Source organism: Rhincodon typus, chromosome 11, assembly GCF_021869965.1.
Source record: "Rhincodon typus isolate 14 chromosome 11, sRhiTyp1.1, whole genome shotgun sequence".
Lineage (NCBI taxonomy): Eukaryota > Metazoa > Chordata > Chondrichthyes > Orectolobiformes > Rhincodontidae > Rhincodon > Rhincodon typus.
The window spans coordinates 65,546,890-65,566,608 of record NC_063342.1 but is presented as its reverse complement, the minus strand read 5'-3'; the positions used below and the strand labels follow the sequence as shown (position 1 = coordinate 65,566,608).

At 40.1% G+C, this 19,719-nt stretch overlaps 1 protein-coding gene across 1 annotated transcript in view; it reads right to left on the bottom strand.

Annotated features, from left to right (window-relative positions):
• Nucleotides 1-3,118: 3,118 nt before the first annotated feature.
• LOC109935041 (rho GTPase-activating protein 6-like) overlaps nucleotides 3,119-19,719 on the bottom strand; it is a 515,598-nt gene continuing 498,997 nt past the window's right edge. Inside the window, exons 7-10 of the mRNA XM_048602528.1 lie at nucleotides 19,578-19,675; nucleotides 16,053-16,315; nucleotides 10,722-10,811; nucleotides 3,119-6,123 (exon numbers count right to left, since the gene is read on the bottom strand). Coding sequence (XP_048458485.1) covers nucleotides 5,390-6,123; nucleotides 10,722-10,811; nucleotides 16,053-16,315; nucleotides 19,578-19,675 — 1,185 coding nt within the window. The 3' untranslated portion in view covers nucleotides 3,119-5,389. The remainder of the gene's footprint in view (nucleotides 6,124-10,721; nucleotides 10,812-16,052; nucleotides 16,316-19,577; nucleotides 19,676-19,719) is intronic.

Here is a 19,719-nt window from a genome sequence, read left to right as displayed (position 1 = left end):
GAAGGGTCTAGGCCCGAAACGTCAGCCTTTCTGCTCCTCTGATGCTGCTTGGCCTGCTGTGTTCATCCAGCTCTACACCTTGTTATCTCTAATGCTTTCCTGGTCTCCTCAGTGCCATGTGACACCAGTGTTCTCAGCTATCAATTCCTACCTCTGCCTCCGGATTGTTCCCATCCAAAGCTGTACCATATACCCCCTGAAACACTTACCAAAGGCGTGATGTAAATGCCTGCGGTGGGGTGTTCACGTTTCCTTTAGTAGCACCCTGTCAGCGCGCATGATATTTAATACCTTTTAAAGCCGGATTTGTGCCTCTACCAAACTTTCTGCTCTGCTGGTAAGGCAGAGTGTATATGTTGGTGCAGGCACATTATTATTAATTTTCTTTCCTCAGCATCATCTAAACCATGTATTTCTCTCTGGTGACTGACCGCTCGGAACAGCTCCCTAGGATCATCCCCGGGCGCGCGTGTCCCGATATCTTTCACAATGTCCCTCAGCTGCTGTACCCCCAATGGGGTATAATATACTATCCTCCCACCTTCTGCCATCTGACCATCTGCCTCTAGTCCTCCTTTAGTGGTTACCAGGGGTGCCATTAAGATTGGAGCCGATGGAGTCTCCGACCCTGGGTCATAAGCTGGTGGTAGATACCCTGGTGGAGGTTCCCCGTCATCATGACCATACCTAGCAGCTTCATCTGCGAAATCATCCCAATCCACATCCCCTTCGCTGCCTTCCTCACTTCCCAAGCAGACTTTCCCTTGTCCCTAGTATGACCTGCATATTCTCCGTATTGTGGCCACTTCCCTATTACATACTTCTGGAGAAGTTCCATCGGGGCAGACTATTTCCTCCTGATTTGTCATTGTATACTAGTGGCTACAGATTAATACCCAAGCTCCGATTCTCTGAGTACTCTGCCAGTTCGGTTCGACTCACACCTGACACAGCGGAGAAGTCTTCCCTCGAACCTAGAGCTTCCGTTCGATCTGACCAGAGTCTCCCGCTGACTCAACGGAGACATCTACCCTCGGGTCCCAGGCACCGCCACCAAAATCTATTAAAGCCGGCAAACACTGGCTCCAGTTATCGACTCGTACAGAGAAGGACACTTTTACCATAACTCACTAATTTCTTTCATTTACGTATTATGAAAAGATATATGTATGGCTTATACATTAGACAATACAAAAGTAACTCGTACGTTTTCCCGAAAGAACTAGAGCCTATGCGTACACCCACAAAAGGCTACTAACACTTCCAGAGCAATCACAGAATTTAAAAACTAATACCTGTGCAGAATAGCTGCTGTGGTTGCCGAGGACTGACGTTGGCCAGACGCTGCACTCGGTGCCGTCTCCACGTCCCTGATGAGAGGCACGCTTCTGCGGAAGTTGATCTCCGGAGTTTTCGCTGGCTGTATGCCCCGGGGGTCTTCTTTTATCCCTTTTCCCTTCTCTTTCTCAAGTCGTGTTGTCTTTTTCCTGCTGGCTCAAGCTAATTCAATTATCGCATGTCTTTACCATATTGGCCCTGGACCAGAGACTTAGGTAGCATTACCTCATTGTCCCTCGTCCAATTAAGGCTTTTGCATTACCTCATCTTTCTTACCATTTTTTTGCAGATCTTAGTAGTTCTGACTGGCTCAGGCAAGCTCCTAGGTCTGGGTTATCATCAGTTCACAAGCTGCTTCTTTTTTTATGTCAGCATTTACTTTTACATCCAGTATCTCCTGTTAGCGATATCAGTGACTGGCAACCCCCTGTCTCCACCTTTCTCTCTGCAGCCTCTGGTCAGTATCTCGCAGGCAGCAATGTCAGCAGCTTGTCTGCCTGCCTCTCTCTCTCTCTCTCTGCAGCCACTGGCTAACACACCAGACCACTCTATTCTAATGCATAATAAATACCAAAAGAACTGCGGATGCTGGAAATCAGAAAGAAAAACAGAAATTGCTAGAAAAGCTCAGCAGGTCTGGCAGCATCTGTGGAGAGAAATCAGAATTAACGTTTTGGGTCTAGTAACCCTTCCTTTGTTCTGAGAAACTTCTGTTTCTATTCCAATGCGTGCTTTGCCAGCCTCTTGTGTGCATCCTCTGAAAAACTCTGTTGTATGTAAGCTGATTCACACCATTTACACATCACCTCTGCACTTGCTAGCAGACGTTGGTTCCCTGCCTAGGAATGTCTTGATAAAATCTTCATTCTTATTTTAACCATTATTGCATGAAAATACTTCTCACGTCATCATTGCTTTTTTTTGCCAGTTTCCTTAAATTCGTGCCCTCATCTTTGATTCTTCCACCAGCGGGATCAGTTTTTACTATCTACTCTATCCAGACTTCACATGATTCTGAATATCTCTCAAATCTCCTCAAGAAAAACCATTTCAACTTCTCCAGCCTGTCTACAAAACTTTAAGTTCCTTATCCCTGATTCTATCACCTGAATCTTTTCTGCACTGCACTGTTATACCTCACATCCTATTTAAAGGGTGAAAACCCGAACAGAATCCAGTAGTCCCGTTGAGGCCAAATCATTGTTTTGAGCGCATTTAACATGACTTCCTGTACTCCATGCCTGATCAATAAAACCTATTGTGTACTTCACTAGCCATTCTCTCAACTTGTCCTGCCACCTTCAGTGGTCCATGGTCATATACATTCAGGTCCATCTGATCCTGCATCCCTTTGAGAACTGTACCCTTTATTTTATATTATCCCTTCATGCTCTTCCTATCAAAATGAACCACTCCAGACTTCTCTGCATTAACTTTCATCTGACACAGGTCTGCTCATTCCACAATCTTGCCAACATTCTTTAGACATTCTACATGAAGCTGCTCATAGCTCACAATACTTCCATGTTTTGTAGCGTCTACAAATTTTAAAATTGTGCCCTGTATAACAAGGTCAAGGTCAGTCATAAATAATTATAAAGACTAAGGGTTCTAACACTGATCCCTAGAAAACTTCACTACAAACCTTCCTCCAGTTTTAGAGACATATATTAAATCACTATTCTCTGTTTTCTGCCACTTAGCCAATGTTCTTATCCACGTTGGTAATGTCCCATTTACTTTGCTCACAGGTTTGTGATAAAACACTGCACAGATGTACTTTCAGTAGCATTATCTTTATTAGTTCTCTTTGTTATCTCTTTTAAAAATGCCAGCAATTTAAAAATCCTCTGTTGGCGTTCCTTTATTAATCCACACGTGCTCAAGTGATTATTAATTTTCCCCTGAAGTATTGTTTCTAGAAGATTCCCTACCAAAGTTAAATTAACTGGCCTAAGTGTTGCTGAGCTTATCATTATACTCTTTTAACAAAAGTCCAACATTTACAATTCTCCAATCCTCCAGACTTCAAGAAAGACTGGAAAATAATGAAGGCCAGTGCCTCCATAATTTCTACAGTTACTTTCCTCAGCATCTCATCTGGTCCTGCTATTTTTATCAACTTCAAGTTCAGACAACATATCTAATACATTTTTTCAGTTCATCATGTGTAGATGTAAGGTTAAGAGAGGTGATAGAGCAGAGTGTCATTAACATATATATAAAAGCAAAGATGAAGAAGTGTAAATGGGCCTGATTCTTGGGGGAATTGTGGTGGTGACATAATGAGGCAGGATAAGGTGGTGTCACAATCACACAAGGTTTCTCCACAGAAATGGGGCAATGGGGAAGATGGAATGTCTCACATTGTCTTAAAAACTGGTTGAGGACAAAGAGGATAAACAACACATTAATAGTCACTGAATATGTTGTAGGTTACTTCAGACAGTGATTTCAGGTCCACTAGAGGGGCAGAAATTCAGCTGAATAGGTTCAAACAAGACCTTTTATCATGACTATGTCCTAAAACTATACAAAGTAGTCACACCTTCTTGGCCTCACATCAAGCTAATGCATGGTACCCCACCTGTAATTTCACACTGAATCTTTTTGTTTCTAATTTTTTCAGGAACTTCACATGATTTTCATTGGAGCATGAAACAGGCTACATCGCCACCTATTTTGTACAATCACGTTAAATTTTAGATGCATAACTTGGAATGTTCCTAGCCATATTAAAAACTCAGAAATCAATCTTGTTTTATCACATTCTTTTTAATTGGATCTTTACAGCACGTGAGATTTAAGATTATGTTATTTACCAGCTTAAGACAATGTACTGTGTTAGATCACAACTGTTTCAATGTAATATACTTGCCTTGACTGGCAGAAAATTTTAAACGTGAACATGGTTGTGGCCAACTGCTAGCCCAGAGTTCAAACAAATTAAAACATCAGTTTATAAAATGTTATTTTCCTCTGAAAACAAAATAAATGGAATTGTATGAACTTGTCACTTCTAACTTTGGCACAATTGTTTAAAATTAAAACGTATCTTACAATCTTGTTTTAAAAAGGTACACTTTATGCATATCCCTCGTTTGAATACATTCAAAACATGTAACCTATCATTTCCCCATTCTTTAAACTGCGTGCACAGCAGTCCCTGCGAGTCAGGAATATTAGACTTCCACCTGGCCGGAGATCAATCAAGCAATGACTTAATGTGGTGATAGCTGAATTGTCACTGCCATGTAGCAAATTGTGATGCTATATTCTCTTTCCATCTCTATCCTATTTTTCACATTCTAAGAAGGGGTAAGGAGGGGAATTATTTTTTTAAAAACCCTGTGAATAACATCACTGCAAATGGTAACTAGCAGTAGAGTATGTAGGTTACTTATTCATGGGAGTGTGGGTTGGTACTTTAGAGCAGTACATGTAGCTGAAGAAGAGATAATGATAGCCCACAAAGAACATTGACAGTAGTTAAAACCTTGATACTGCAGTGGTTATTTCATTTAGTCAGTGGCAAGAAGACCTTGTAATGTACACATAAGACAATAACAGAAACACCAGTTGGTGTACACAGAGCTGCTGAGGCTACAATTAGTCATTAGAGCAACAAGATAAGTGCAATGATGTATGAGCAGTCCAAAATAGATTTTTTTCTTTGAATGCAGTTCTGAACATAATTTCTTCCAAAACAAACATATGTATAAATATAAAATCAAATGGAAATTACAACACAGGATAGATATATATATATATATATATAATATATATGTATATTTCATGTATATTTTATGCATACAGCAACATTCAAATGTATTGTCCTATGCTACGCTTTAGGTGCTGACAGACACACTGACTTTGTACAAGAATGTTAAAGACTGTGTTGTTTTACACCCTGAAAAGTAAAAGAAAGTTAAAATATCGCACAAATATAAAAATATGTTTTGTGTAAATGATAGGACGATTTTGATTTGTTTCTTTAAAAAAAATTAAAATGACATCTAAACAAAGTCTACTGTGAGAGCAGTTCAAGATATCATACTAGAGTTTCTGGTAGTGAATCTGCATTGTCTGCAGACAGCAGCTCCCAGATTTGACATCGTTCTCTCTGCCATTCCACCCAGTCAGCCTCTGCTAAATTGCTCTTATTGTTCTGATGGTCTGTTTGCCTGGACCAGCTTTGATTCTCTTCGTTACAGGAAACAGAGTCCTGCTGCTCAGAGTTGGGCGCTGACTGTTTGGATGATGCTGCCTGTTGTTCCACAGAACTTTGCTGAGTCTTTTGAAGTCTTGACAGAGCTTGCTCCTGATGTGTACCAGCTTTACTAGAAGTCGGAGCGCTTTGTCTCAATGGGCCGGGGTATGGAGGAGGGGGCCGAGTCTCATTTCTGTTGATGTCCCCGTGCCTAAAATGGAACTGCCACGGTTTCTTGTGCAACAAAGAGGTTTCTGAGGTTTTCTGAGGAATTTCTTCTGCGCTTCCTGTGGACCGCTGGTCATGACTGAGGCACAAAGATTCCAGGCTCAACTGCACATGTTTCTTACCTCCTGGCACTTGAGGGCTGCTGCAAACACGACTCACAGGAGTGTGGGTTCTGTACTCAGGGGCACCTTCTGCAGTATGAGTTCTTCGCACAGGCTGCTTTGCATTGTCCAGAGAAGACGTAGAAGAGGCCTGAATGACAGGCCAGTCTGCCGTGAGGTTTCCCTGTGACAGAGAACACTGTCTTTGCTGTAGCACACTGCTTTGATAAATATCTCCATACGAACCTAGGTAAGAAAGAATAAGAAATTACTCGTAGACATGTCAATCTTCCAATGCGATGATGATGATAAAGAAATTCAGTGTAGAATTCCAAGGGAAAGTGGCATCTAGAAAATTCAAGAGTATTTATTCCCTAAACATATTTTAAATGAAACTGGATCTTCGTTATTCCTTAGAAATGAAACCACTGTAACACACTAGAATTATGTGGAGAAATGAGAGTAGCTGGGATTGCTTTTCATTACAGGAGAGTCAAGGGACAGATTAAATTATGAAGGTTTTGACAGATTAAATAGAAGAAAATGTGACTGGCAGGAAGATAGCCAGGCAGCGGACACCAATTTAACTGGATAGCTTTTTCAAAGACCTGGCACAGGTACAATAGTCACAGGTCAAGTGGCCTCCTTCTGTGTTGTATGATTATATGATGCAGGAGAAAGTTGGTCATGTTAGGTTCCAGATGTTACAAGGTAGCCAAAAAAACTTTATGACTAAAATAACTGATCATGATTTTGAAAATGTTTGCAGATGTGAATCAGAAGTGGTCTTTTGGAGTCCAAGATTTCTGAGATGCTAAGGCAAGTCATGTGAAACATTATAAAGAAAATTCAGAATTAGTAAGCCCCATAATTTGCATCATTATAAGCACGAATGAGACAAGAATAGTTTAAAATATCAATGGTGAAAATTATGTTTCAGTTAAATGCCACCTCTCAAATCTTTTACAAATGTATTCCTTTTATGAATTATTGAATGATCAAGTTTAAAGCAGGCCCCTACTGGCATTTATTCTGCAAAAGGATAATTTCATTAACCTCCTGTTCCACGATAGAAGAAACATAGCACAGTCAATGAAACACAGAATAAATTACTTGAATAGGCTCCTGCCTTCCTTATTTGAAGACAGTTGAAACAAACATTTGAAGAGGTGTTTAACAAGGTAGAGCTATTACTGCACCTTCTACACTATTTTCTCAAGAGATATATATTCGGAGTTTTCTGCTACTGTTTCAGATGGAATACCATACTGCAGCAATCATAACTTAAGGAGATTAAAATTTCGACGTTGCTTCCCATAGTTACTTAAACAATAATTTAGGGGAGTAAACCTGCCAGTTCACCCTAATCTGACTCCAGTACTTTCCCGGTCAGTGTCCACTCTCAACAATTAGCAATCTACTCTTTTGTTGGCAGTCGGTTGGGTGGACAGCTGATTTGCAATGCAGAGTGATACTAACTGCTTGGGTTCAATTGCTGAACAGCTGACGTTACTATGAAGGTGCTATCTTCTCAAACTCATGTTAAACCATCTCCAGTCATCTCTCTCTTTGACAAGAAAGCAGCCTTATCATCCTCTGGGACTATGGTGACTATTATTTTACTCCATCATATCAAAGCTTTACAGCAATTCAAGAAGATGGACCAGCACCACCTGCTAAGGCCAGCTAGAGACAACTGATAAAATGCTGGCCTCAATAGGAACACCCATATCCCAAAAAAAAGATAAAGAACTCTACCTCCTATTAGGCAACCATTGAACAGTCTTGATTCTATAATCTAGACCACTCCATGACTACCCAGTAGGAGGTGCAATATCAGTTCTTCCACCGCTAAATACCTCTTCCCAATTTCAGTTCAATTCTAAAAAAAGAGGTAGTTAAAAGCAATGGATGCACTGGTTACAATTTTCCAGAATTCTCTAGGTTCTAGAATGGCACCAGTGAATTGGAATTTAACAAACGTACCACTTGTATTCAAGAACAGATGGAGAGAGATGACAGGGAACTGCAAGCAAGATAGCTTGACAGTCATCATTAGGTAGAATGCTGGAATTTAATGCCAAGGAAGTGTCAGCAATTAAACTACAATCACAAAATGACTGGATAAAGTTAACATCGTTTTATGACAAGGAAATCATGGCCTATCAATTTAATAAGATTCTTTGAGGATGTAACTAATATGGCAGATCAAAGGAAGCAAGTTGATGTAGTATACTTGTATTTCAAAATGGCATTCAACACGCACCGCACTAAAGATCTGCATTTACATAGCATCTTTCCCTGGACATTTCAGGACATTTTAAAGCCAACGATGTACTTCTCTGAAATCTAGTTACAGTTGGAAATACTGCAGATAATTTGTGCTCAGAAAACTTGCCTGAAAAGCCCTGTAGTTGTATTATAAGACCACAAGACATAGGAGCAGCAATTAGGCCATTCGGCCCATTGAGTCTGCTCCGCCATTCAATCATGGCTGATAAGTTCCTCAACCCCATTCTCCTGCTTTCTCCCCGTAACCCTTGATCCTCTTGATAATCAATAATCTATCTATCTCAGTCTTAAATGTACTCAATGACCTGGCCTCCACAACCTTCTGTGGTAGTGAATTCTATAGATTCACCACTCTCTGGCTGAAGAAATTTCTCCTTATCTTCATTCTAATAGGTCTTCCCTTTACTCTAAGGCTGTGCCCTCGGGTCCTAGTCTCTCCTACAAATAAAAACATCTTCCCAACATCCATTCTGTCCAGGCCATTCAGTATTCTGTAAGTTTCAATTAGATCCCCCCCCTCATCCTTCTAAACTCCAATGAGTATCGTCCCAGAGTATATGTCTCATGATCAGTACTTCAGTGTACTTTTAAGATATCACAGCTGCCTTGATTGTAATGAGACCAGGCAGGTGGACCTCATGAAATTCGAGTTCCCCAATTGGACTGGATTAACAGGCTCAATCAGCGAGCCCTGCTGACAGATAAGAACGGAAGTGTCAGACATGCTGTTCGCTCAGAGCTGGCTCTGAGGGAGCAGGATCAGTATTAATGACTCTAAAAATGAGAATAAAGGGTGACTTGGTGACAGGATACTGGCCTCTGTGGAGTTATTTCAATAGTCATGACATCATCACAGCATCATACCATGTGACCAGAGGCTATAAAAGGTCTCATATAGCCCTGATTACATTGAAAGCATGATTCTTCATTGGAAGCATGCTCTGTTGTAATTTAATAGCTTAATATTAACCCAAACACTTATGTGACTGAGGAATGTAAGAATTGGACATAATACCTAGTTATAATAATGTCTGTTGGATTCTTCAATGCCATGATACCCACACCCAGTTTCTTACTTTAAGGGAAATAACATGAACTTACAATATCATGTAAAACATTTTGTTGGAGGCAGACTGTCAGCAATAATGATGATAATCTGGGTTTGTTGTTGTTTTGTGAAGTTGATTGAGGGATAATTGTTGGCCAAGATACCAGGTCGCTTTTCTTTCAAAAATCTATGGGATCTTTCACATCCACCCAGGCAAAAAAATGGAGCCTCAGTTTAACATCCCATCTGAAAGATGGGACCTTGGAGCGTAGCGCTTCCTCAGTACTACACTGCAGTGTCTTGGTTTTTGTGGTCAGGCCTTCGAGTGGGATTTGAACCCAATATCTTGCAATTCAGAAGTGAATGTGCTACCAAATGAACCACAGCCAACACAAAAAAGTTAATGCATAACATAATAACTCACGAGTTGGGCTGATATATTAGCATGGATTGGGTACTGGTTATTGAGCAAGCAGCAAAGAATAGGGATAGAGGGGGATTTTTCCAAGGTGGCAGTCGGCAACTGCTACAGCATTATAAAGACCAGTGTTTTGGTCTCATCTGTTTACTAACTAAATTAATAATTTTGACAGAACTGCCAAAAGTAGTGTGCCCAAGAATTGTTGTTGATGCAAAGGTAGGTGGGAATTCATGCTGTGAGAAGGGCAGAGAGGGGCTGCAAACAAATTTATAGACAGGTTAAATGGCTGAGCAAACAAGCGGAAGTGTGAGGATACTCACTTTAACCACAAGAATAGAAAAGCAGAATTTGTTTTGGAAATGACATGAAACTTTTAAGTAAGTAGGATGACAAATAACATTATGGCTTTTATTGCAAGAGGGTTAGAGTACAGGAACAAGGAAGTCTTTCTTGAATTGTATAGGGCTTTAGCAAGAGTATTGGTTATTGAGTATCGGATTCCCGGTATTGTGTGCAGTTCTGGTCTCCGTTTTAAAGGAAGGACATACTTACCCAGGAGATTGTCCAATGAATGTTCAGTAGATTAGTTCTTGGGATGAAAGGGGTGTCCTATAACGAAAGACTAAGTATTTTGGGCCTCTATCCTCTGGAGTCCTGAAGAATGATCTTACTGTAGCTTACCAGATTCTGAAGGAGCTTGACAGGGTTTCCACGAGTTAGGTAGTATAAAATATAGGACAATAACTCCAGGATAACGGGAGAACCATCTAGGACCAAGGGGAGAAAATTTCATTCGTGCAGTGGGTTGTGAATTTTTAAATTCTCTAACCTAGAGGGTTCAACGCTGGGAATTCAGGAATATGGACAGTATGTAATAGAATGTCACTGAGTCTGAAGATGGGTCTCAAGGGGTTCTATGGTCTATTTCTGCTCCTATTACTTATTGATACTTATAAATACGTTAGGCATAATAACCTTGTCCTTCAGCCGTAGAAGCATGCAGATTAGTCACAGCCTTCCAAAAAGGTGAGTATAATTTAAAAAAAGTATAATTTAAAAAAAAGTGCCGCACGTTTGCTGTACCTGTTATCCCTTCCTCTCTAGACCCATGTTTCAATGTGGAATGCCAAGTTCCCCAAATGTTAATGTTTTCTTCTGAAGGTGCATTTTTAGCTAAAAGGCAGGGGAGGAAAGACATAGAACTACTTAAATTAACCTTTTTAAAATGCAAAAAAAGTGATGAGTATACAAGTGAATTTTCACAAAGGAATTACTTTCTAGATCTGTTTAGATAAAATTATCAATATTCTAGCACATACAAAAGGTAATTTTGACCTTGTGGAATAGTATAAAAAGGACGATAATGAATTGGCAACCTTTTCCACATTTTCCTCAGTTATTTATTTTATTTTTAGTGAAGTACATTATTTTTAATTTGCACGTAGTGCAGTCTGCACAATTTACACCTCATTAGTACAGAGTAACTTACACAAAATCAGGTTAATTTGGCCCAACTGGTCCAACTTAGTGTTTGTGCTCTACGCATGGAGCATCTCCCACTCAAATTCATCCAACCATCCTCAAGTACTTATTTAGCTTCCTAATTAAATCTATTTATCTATATTATTTGGCTCAAGCATTCTATGTGGCACCAAGTTGTACATTCTAACATTCTCTGGATAAAGAGATTTCCCCAGGAGGTCTTCATCAGATTATTAGTGACTAAATGTTATATTTAATTCATCCTTAGCTTTCCATAAATGGAAATTTCTTTTATGTTTACCCTATCAACACCTTCATATTTTAAATGTTTTTAGGTTGGACAGATATCCTATAAGTCATCTCCCAGTTTCTCTTAAGTGGAAAGTGCTTCTGAAAATATCCAACCCATTAGTTCAAGAGGATCCTATTTTACTCTTAGTAGAATTTATACATGCATAATTTGGCCTGATGTAGTTGGTTCCACCATTCACTAATTATACCATATTGGAGTGAAGTGTTGTAGGACAACAAACAGAACTAAGGAAAGCTATAAATTTTAGATATTGACTCATTTTAGGATTTGTCTGGAATGTAGCAGTTTACAATGCAAGACCTCCAATCAGCATTTCTGTGTGTGTCAGTTGTTTTCTAGAACAATCTGAAGTTATGTCCACTGCCTGACTCTCACCATAGACTCCCATCATCCTTTGGATCAGATATTTATCCATTTTTTCATTAAAATATGTAATGGTCTCTACATCAACCATGGAAAATCTCCAACATTTATTGGAATATAGAAGTTTCTTCTAATCTCTCTCTTTCCCAGTGGAGTTTCTAAATTGATAGTCTCTTCATCGGCTATTCTCCCATCTGAGCCAATGAACTTTTGCAGTCAGTCACTATAGCAAGAACCCTACATATTTTTAAAAATCTTCCATTAGATTCCCTCTAAGCTTTTCTGCTCTAATGGAAAAAAAATCACAGTATCTCAAGGCTTGCAAAACTATAGTTTCTCATCAATAAAAGCATCCTGGTGAATCTCCATTATAATTTCAACTTTTTTTTTTACTGTCTTTTCTTTAATTAGGTAACCAAAATTGTACTTCAACTATAGTATACAATTAACCAGAAACTGAACTGGACTAGCTATATAAATACAGTGACTACAAGAACAGGTCAGGGGCTAGGAATGTTGCAGTGACTAACTCACCTCCTGAATCCCCAAAGCCTATTCACCATCTACAAAGCATAAGTCAGGAGTTGATAGCATACTCTCTAATTGCCTGGATGAGTGCAGTTCCAAAATCAAGAAGATTGACACCATTCAAGACAAAGCATCCAGCTGGATTGGCATTACATCCACAAATATCCGTTCCCTCCACCACTGACCAGCAGTGTGTACCAACTACAGGATGCACTGCAGAAACTTGCCAAGGCTGTTTAGATGGAACCTTCCAAACCTATTACCACTATCATCTGGAAGGACACTGCAGCGAACACATGGGAGCACCATTGCCTGCAAATTCCCTCCAAGCCACTCACCATTCTGACTGGAAACATCAATTTTCCTTCAGCGTTGCTGGGTCAAAATTCTGGAACTCCCTCTCTAAAGGCATTGTGAGTCTACCTGCAGCAAATTGACTACAGTGATTCAAGGTGGCAACTCACTACAATCTTCTCAAGGGCAACTGGAGATGGGCAATAAATGCTGGCCTAGTCAGCAGCACCCATATCCCAATAGTGAATAAAAATCTCATGGTTTTATGTAATTATTCACCAAACTCAAAATCCAATGGGTCTTTCTCATAGGTTTATCAACTTGCTTACATTCTAGGACATAATGCACAAGCACATTATGCAGAGGGGTGGTCTTATAGAAACATATAAGATTATGAAGGGAATAGATAAGGTGGAGGCAGGGAGGTTGCTTCCACTAGCAGGTGAAACTAGGACTAGAGGGCATCGCCTCAAAATAAAGGGAAGCCAAAGGGTTGTGAATCTGTGGAATTCCCTGCCCAGTGAAGCGGTTGAAGCTACCTCACTGAATGTTTTTAAGGCAAGGCTAGATAAATTTTTGAACAGTAAAGGAATTAAGGGTTATGGTGAGCGGGCCGGTAAGTGGAGCTGAGTCTCAAAAAGATCAGCCATGATCTTCTTTAATGGCGGGGCAGGCTTGAGGGGCCGGATGGCCTACTCCTGCTCCTAGTTCTTCTGTTCTTATGTTCTAACCTCTTTGTTGCTTGTATATCTTCTTTGCAGCTTGCATATCCTCTTTGCATATATGCTAACCTGTATATGTCAAAGTTTATCAGACCAATTTTTGAGTCTCAACATCAGTTGGAGGACTAGAAACTAAAAGAAGATAGTCTTTCTGAAATGTAAAGGTCATTACTTGAGAAACGAATAATGAGAAAGAGAAGGACTTGCATTTTTACAGCACCTTTCATAACCTCAGGATATTCCCAAAGAACTTTAAAACAAGGAATTATTTTTGAAACAACTGATATTAACATGTAGGGAAACATGACAACCAGTTTGGGTGAAAACCTGGACCCCAAATAAGTACAGGCAATTCTGAAGAAAGGCCACTGGACTCGAAACATTAAGTCTGCTTTCTCTCCACAGATGCTGCCAGACCTGCTGAGTTTTCTCAATCAAAAAACAGAAATTGCTGAAGTACAGGCAGCACCCGGGTTGCGAAAAGGTTTCACTCCCAAGTCCTGATTTGTGCACATGGGAACACGATGTGGGACAATATAAAGCCGTTGTTCATAAGTACAGGTCATGTTTGCATGTCGGGTATTTAAAATTACATCCCTGCGTGGGATAGTGTTTGTAAATACGAGCATTCGTATGTTGGGGATTTCCTGTAATTAATAATGACCAGATTATGCTGATTGAAGGATAAATATTCACCTCAGAACACAGGGTATAGTTCCGCTATTATTCTTCAAATCGTGCTATGTTTCTTTCTCAATGCATCGGAGAGTGTTATGTTCCCTCTAATAGGCAGCACCCCCAATACTGCAACATTCTTTTAATCCTACACTTAAGTGTTGGGCGGAATTTTGTGCTTAAGACTTTGGGGCAGGACTTGAAATGATTCTGAGCCGTGAGTGCTAACACATAATTTTGGTCAGGACAGGAAGAAAACTAAAGTACAAGGAATAACAAAGCGTGTACAAAAAGGCAGTACTTTTTCCAACTGCAACAAAAGAAAGAAAATGGTGACACGCACATGCAACTTTAATGCCACATTGTTGACCTGTACGGAAGATTATGTAACTGACTATTTCATGTACTACAAATAACGATACTCAAACGTCCTCCAAGCTTCCTCAGCACAATATAATTTATTACAACCTCAGAGATATTTCATCTGTTTGCCCACAGATGTTTGGATTAGTTTCCTCTCCAAAGAGGTACACAATAATTACTACCAAGCAACTTGTGCATGATTTCAGGATTAAATCATGTTATCTGACAAGCACTGCAGAATATAAACATACTTTAACATGGAAAATATTGTTGAGATGTTATGGTTTCTCCAAACTATTTTGCAGATCATTATTATTGAACTTTAAAGAAACAATGCCATCTGGCCTTGGTTAAACGACTCAATTGAATCTTCCCAGCCACGAGCACAGTTTAAAGATTCAAGTATTGCAATTCTAAAATGTGGCTTCTCACCGGGAGCAGAAAATTGACCCTATAGCTCTAACACGGCTACTGAGAACTTCAGAAATCAGAGCACAGGAGGAGGACATTATGATTGTGCCAACTCTTTGAAACAGCTGTACAATTAGTCACACTCCATACTCTTTCCCCATTGTCCTACACTTTTTCCTTTTCAATCATATATCTAATTTTGTTTTGAAAGTTACAATTGAATCTTGTTCCTACCGTACTACCAGACAGTGCATTCAATATGATAACCGTTCATTGTGAGAAACCTATTTCTCCACTTTTGAGTGTTCACTCTGGACTCTGGTCACCAACCATCCCGTCACTGGAAACAGTCTCTCTTCTCTTACTGTATCAAAACCCGCAACATAGAGGGAATACCGGAAAACAGTCTAATGGTGTTGCAAGGTCACCTTTTATCCCATCAGGCTGCTAAGTTTGTTTTCTGTAAGTAGTTCTTTTTTCTCTTATACTGTGGTGATATTCATTTGATCACATTTAAAGCAAAATGGTCAGATGGAAATTAACCACAACCACAAGTGCATTAATGTAAGCAAGTCATTACAATAACAAAGAGCTACTAACATTCTTCAGAAGAACATTCTGAAAAATGTTAGTAATGTTAATGGATGGTGTTGGCAAAGGTTTCCAACATTGCAGTGGAACTGGGAACAGTGCTCCTACACACCATGACTTCATATTCAGGCTAAGTATTTTTTCAGCAAAACTAATCTCAGCTGTTGTCTCCAGGGAAGTGCACGGATTCAAGTCATATGATAAAGGTATGGTGTAAGCCATTTTGGACTGAGATGTGGAGAAATGTTTTCACCTAGAATGGTGAGCCTGTGCGATTCCCTGTCACAGAAAGTGGTCAAGGCCAAAACATTGAATGATCTCAAAAAGGAGTTAGATATATTTCTTTGAATTAAAGGGATCAAAGAGTATGGGGAGAAAGTGGGAACAGGGTTCTGAGTTGGGTGATCAGCCATGATCATATTTCAGCTGCGATTATCACATGACTCTGGAAACTACGAGGCCACAACTTTGCTGGCCTTGTACTTGGGTTTGGTTTAGTGAAGTTGATTTTTAAATCCTAAAGTACCACGATGGAAGAGATGCTGCTGCGAAGCTAAATCTGAAGACAAATATGCTTAATGTTGTCACAATCTCTATGGTAACAATTAGAGCTACAAGTACTTAAACTAAAAAGCGTAAAGCGGACAAGTGCAAATATTCTTTGAACCTTACCTTTATCAGGCCACGAAACCGGAGAGCTATCCCCAGATTTGGATTTTAAGTGTCCAACTAAAGCATACTGTTCAGGAACTTTATAGAGTTTCTCAGAACCTGTGCTAAGATCTTCTGCGTCCGGTGTCAACAGCCTGTCTGAGAGGACTGGAGAATTATTATCATAGGGTGACACTTCTCCACTTGAGATCTTATTAGAGTCAATAGATGAATGTCGTCCTCCCAAAGAATAGGAGACTTCTGCTCTCGTCAGGTCAGGACTCCTGTTAAAGATGATGACATTAAATTTTAGACACTTCAATTTCACCACGTTCACTATGTGAACTCAAAGCACATTATTAAGTTACACAGCTAACGAAGGTGCAGTTCAGTGGACAGCACGGTCACCTCTTAGTCAGAAAGTTGTGATTCTGCATGGTTATGACAGGTCAGAGACTCATAATCCCTGATACCACTTCACTCAAGTATGAAGGCAGTGTTCAAATACGGACATAAAGACCTTGCAGCATTATTCATTAAGAACTAGGAAAATTGTCCCATGTCCTAGCCCCTGTTTGTCACTTAGCCAGTATCACAAAAGCAGATTTTCTGGTCATTCATTCTACTGGCAGTGGGAGCTTGCTGTGGGGAAAATTGTCTGCCAAATCTATCTACATTATGATAGTGGCTACACTTCAAAACTAATGCATGTACTGTGAACTGCTCTAGGCTGTCCAGAGATCAAGAAAGATGCCAAATAGATACAAGTTCCAATTTACTTTCTTTAACGTAATGCTTATTTTGTGTTTTTGATTTAATCAGGATGGGCTATGTTTGTGTAAAGAATCCGAACCTATGCACCATTCCTATCAACCAATCCATTAGCTTCTGCTCAGCCATCTCTATTGTAAAGTACTGCAAGCCCTCATCCATAATTATAGATTGTACAGAATCATGGCCATTTCTTCCCACACACTAAGAACAGGGGTGATTCAATTTTGTGGGAAACTTTCCATCCATCGTTTTTGGCTGAACCTCAATTCAAGTCCCTGAGGTGAAAGTATAGAGCTTTTTATCGACTCTCAGTTATTTATCAAATATATTGTCAACTAATTAAATAAAAACTTCAGGCTGTTTAGTCAAATGTCCATATTAATGATTGAGGCGATAATTTCATTAAGGAATCATCGTCTGAGGTTCAAGGCTCATTCTTGCAAGGGTCTCACCAAGACTGCATAACTGAAGCACAACTTCCTACCCAGTTCCGAGGAAGGGTCACCGGACCCAAAATGTTAACTCTGATTTTTTTTCTTCACAGGTTTTGCCAGACCTGCTGAGCTTTTCCAGCAACTTTGTTTTTGTTCCTGATTTACAGCATCTGCATTTCTTTCGGTTCCTACTAAAGAACGAAGAAAATTACAGCACAGGAACAGGCCCTTCGGCCCTCCAAGCCTGCTCCGATCCAGATCCTCTATCTAAACCTGTCGCCTATTTTCCAAGGACCTGTATCCCTCTGCTCCCTGCCCATTCATGTATCTGTCTAGATACATCTTAAATGATGCTATCGTGCCCGCCTCTATCACCTCCGCTGGCAACGCTTTCCAAGCACCCACCACCCGCTGTGTAATGAACTTTCCACGCATATCTCCCTTAAACTTTGCCCCTCTCACCTTGAATCGTGACCCCTAGTAATTGAGTCCCCCACTCTGGGAAAAAGCTTCTTGCTATCACCCTGTCTATACCTCTCATGATTTTGTAGACCTCAATCAGGTCCCCCTCAACCTCTGTCTTTCTAATGTAAATAATCCTAATCTACTCAACCTCTCTTCATAGCTAGCGCCCTCCATACCAGGCAACATCCTGGTGAACCTCCTCTGCACCCTCTCCAAAGCATCCACGTCTTTTGGTAAAGTGGCGACCAGAACTGTACGCAGTATTCCAAATGGGGTCGAACCAAAGTCCTATACAACTGCAACATGACCTGCCAACTCTTGTACTCAATACCCCGGCCGATGAATGAAAGCATGCCGTATGCCTTCGTGACCACTCTATTGACCTGCGTTGCCACCTTCAGGGTAAAATGGACCTGAACATCCAGATCTCTTGGTGTATCAATTTTCCCCAGGGCTTTTCCATTTACCATATAGTTCGCTCTTGAATTGGATCTTCCAAAATGCATCACCTCGCATTTGCCTGGATTGAACTCCATCTGCCATTTCTCCGCCCAACTCTCCAATCTATCTGTATTCTGCTGCATTCTCCGACAGTCCCCTTCACTATCTGCTACTCCACCAATCTTAGTGTCATCTGCAAACTTGCTAATCAGACCATCTATACCCTTTATATTTAAGCTGCAGGAGACAAAGTCCAGCATTCTGTTTTTTTTTTGATCCTTTTTATACATGTCTTCAAGCGATTTGTGCACTTAAATCAACCTTGAGGAAATCCAGCGTTTTGCTTCCTGTCTTTTGAGCTTCTATTAAGAGAACAATGACAGAGGAGAAGCATGCTCTATCAGCACGCTGTAAAGGGCTGCATAGTTTAGATTGTGGATGAAGGTCAATTGCAAATAAATGTCCTGATACAATTGAAATTGTCACATTTACATAGGAAGTGGTCTTGAGATTGGAGTAAGCATGAGTTTAAGTGACCATTTCACAGATTAACTAACTATGTTAACATAGTATGACTGTTTTTAAAGAAAGCCAAACAAGCAGATTTGTGACTCATGAGATACATCAACGTAACAGAATCTTAATTATCAGCTGAAGTGGCATGCCAAGCCATTTCATTGTACCAAAACTACTCTCAGGGCAACAAAGGATGGCAGTAAATGCTGGCCTGGACAGAGACATCCATTTCTGAAGAACGAATAAATCTAACCTATCAGCTTGTTACAGATGAATTCCCCAGTTGCCTGCCATTGTGTACTTGCTACGCTCTGGTGTATCTGGAAGCTGTACGTGCAACTTAGTTCCAATGCAGAGGCCTGAATACACAATCTAGGCCAACACTTGGCTTTATTACAGGGAACCAGATGGTCCTCTGATATCCTAGCCAGAACAAGCACTAAATGGATGATCTGGTCATTATCTCGCTGCTGTTTGTAGGATGTTTCTTTGCAAAAATTTTTTGCATCTCCTCCATCATGAGTCCTTAATTGGTTTTACATAAAAATGTCTCCATTAAAAAGAAAAAGTACATCATTTCTATGTTTCATCCAAAGCTATCTTCACCTTACTAGCTGAAATTAATATACTTTCAGGTTTTAAAAATCAGAGCACACTTTCTTGATTACACTCAGATTGCACAAATCAGTGCAAATAAATGCAGAGATTTAGATTTTGTGTAACAAGATTGCTCTTGAGATTAAGAAATGATTTGTACCATACACCGATTGGCAACTGCTGACTTGGTTCTGCGTTCTCTTTTGTTTGTTCATGTCCTGAATGAACAGCAGAGGTCAGTAGCTAGAAACCTATCAGCCCTAGATGGAAAACAGCTCTTTGACTTGGAAAAGAACCCACAGTGGCAACAGTTACTCACAACGACTGTGAAGCTTTCCTCCGCAGCAAGTAGTCAACGACATCTGGATCAGTCTCCAGCAAGCTCATCAGTACCTCATTCTGCAACTCCGGTGGTACCTGAGCAACAATGCAAATCACACATTGCAGTCAGAGGAAATTTT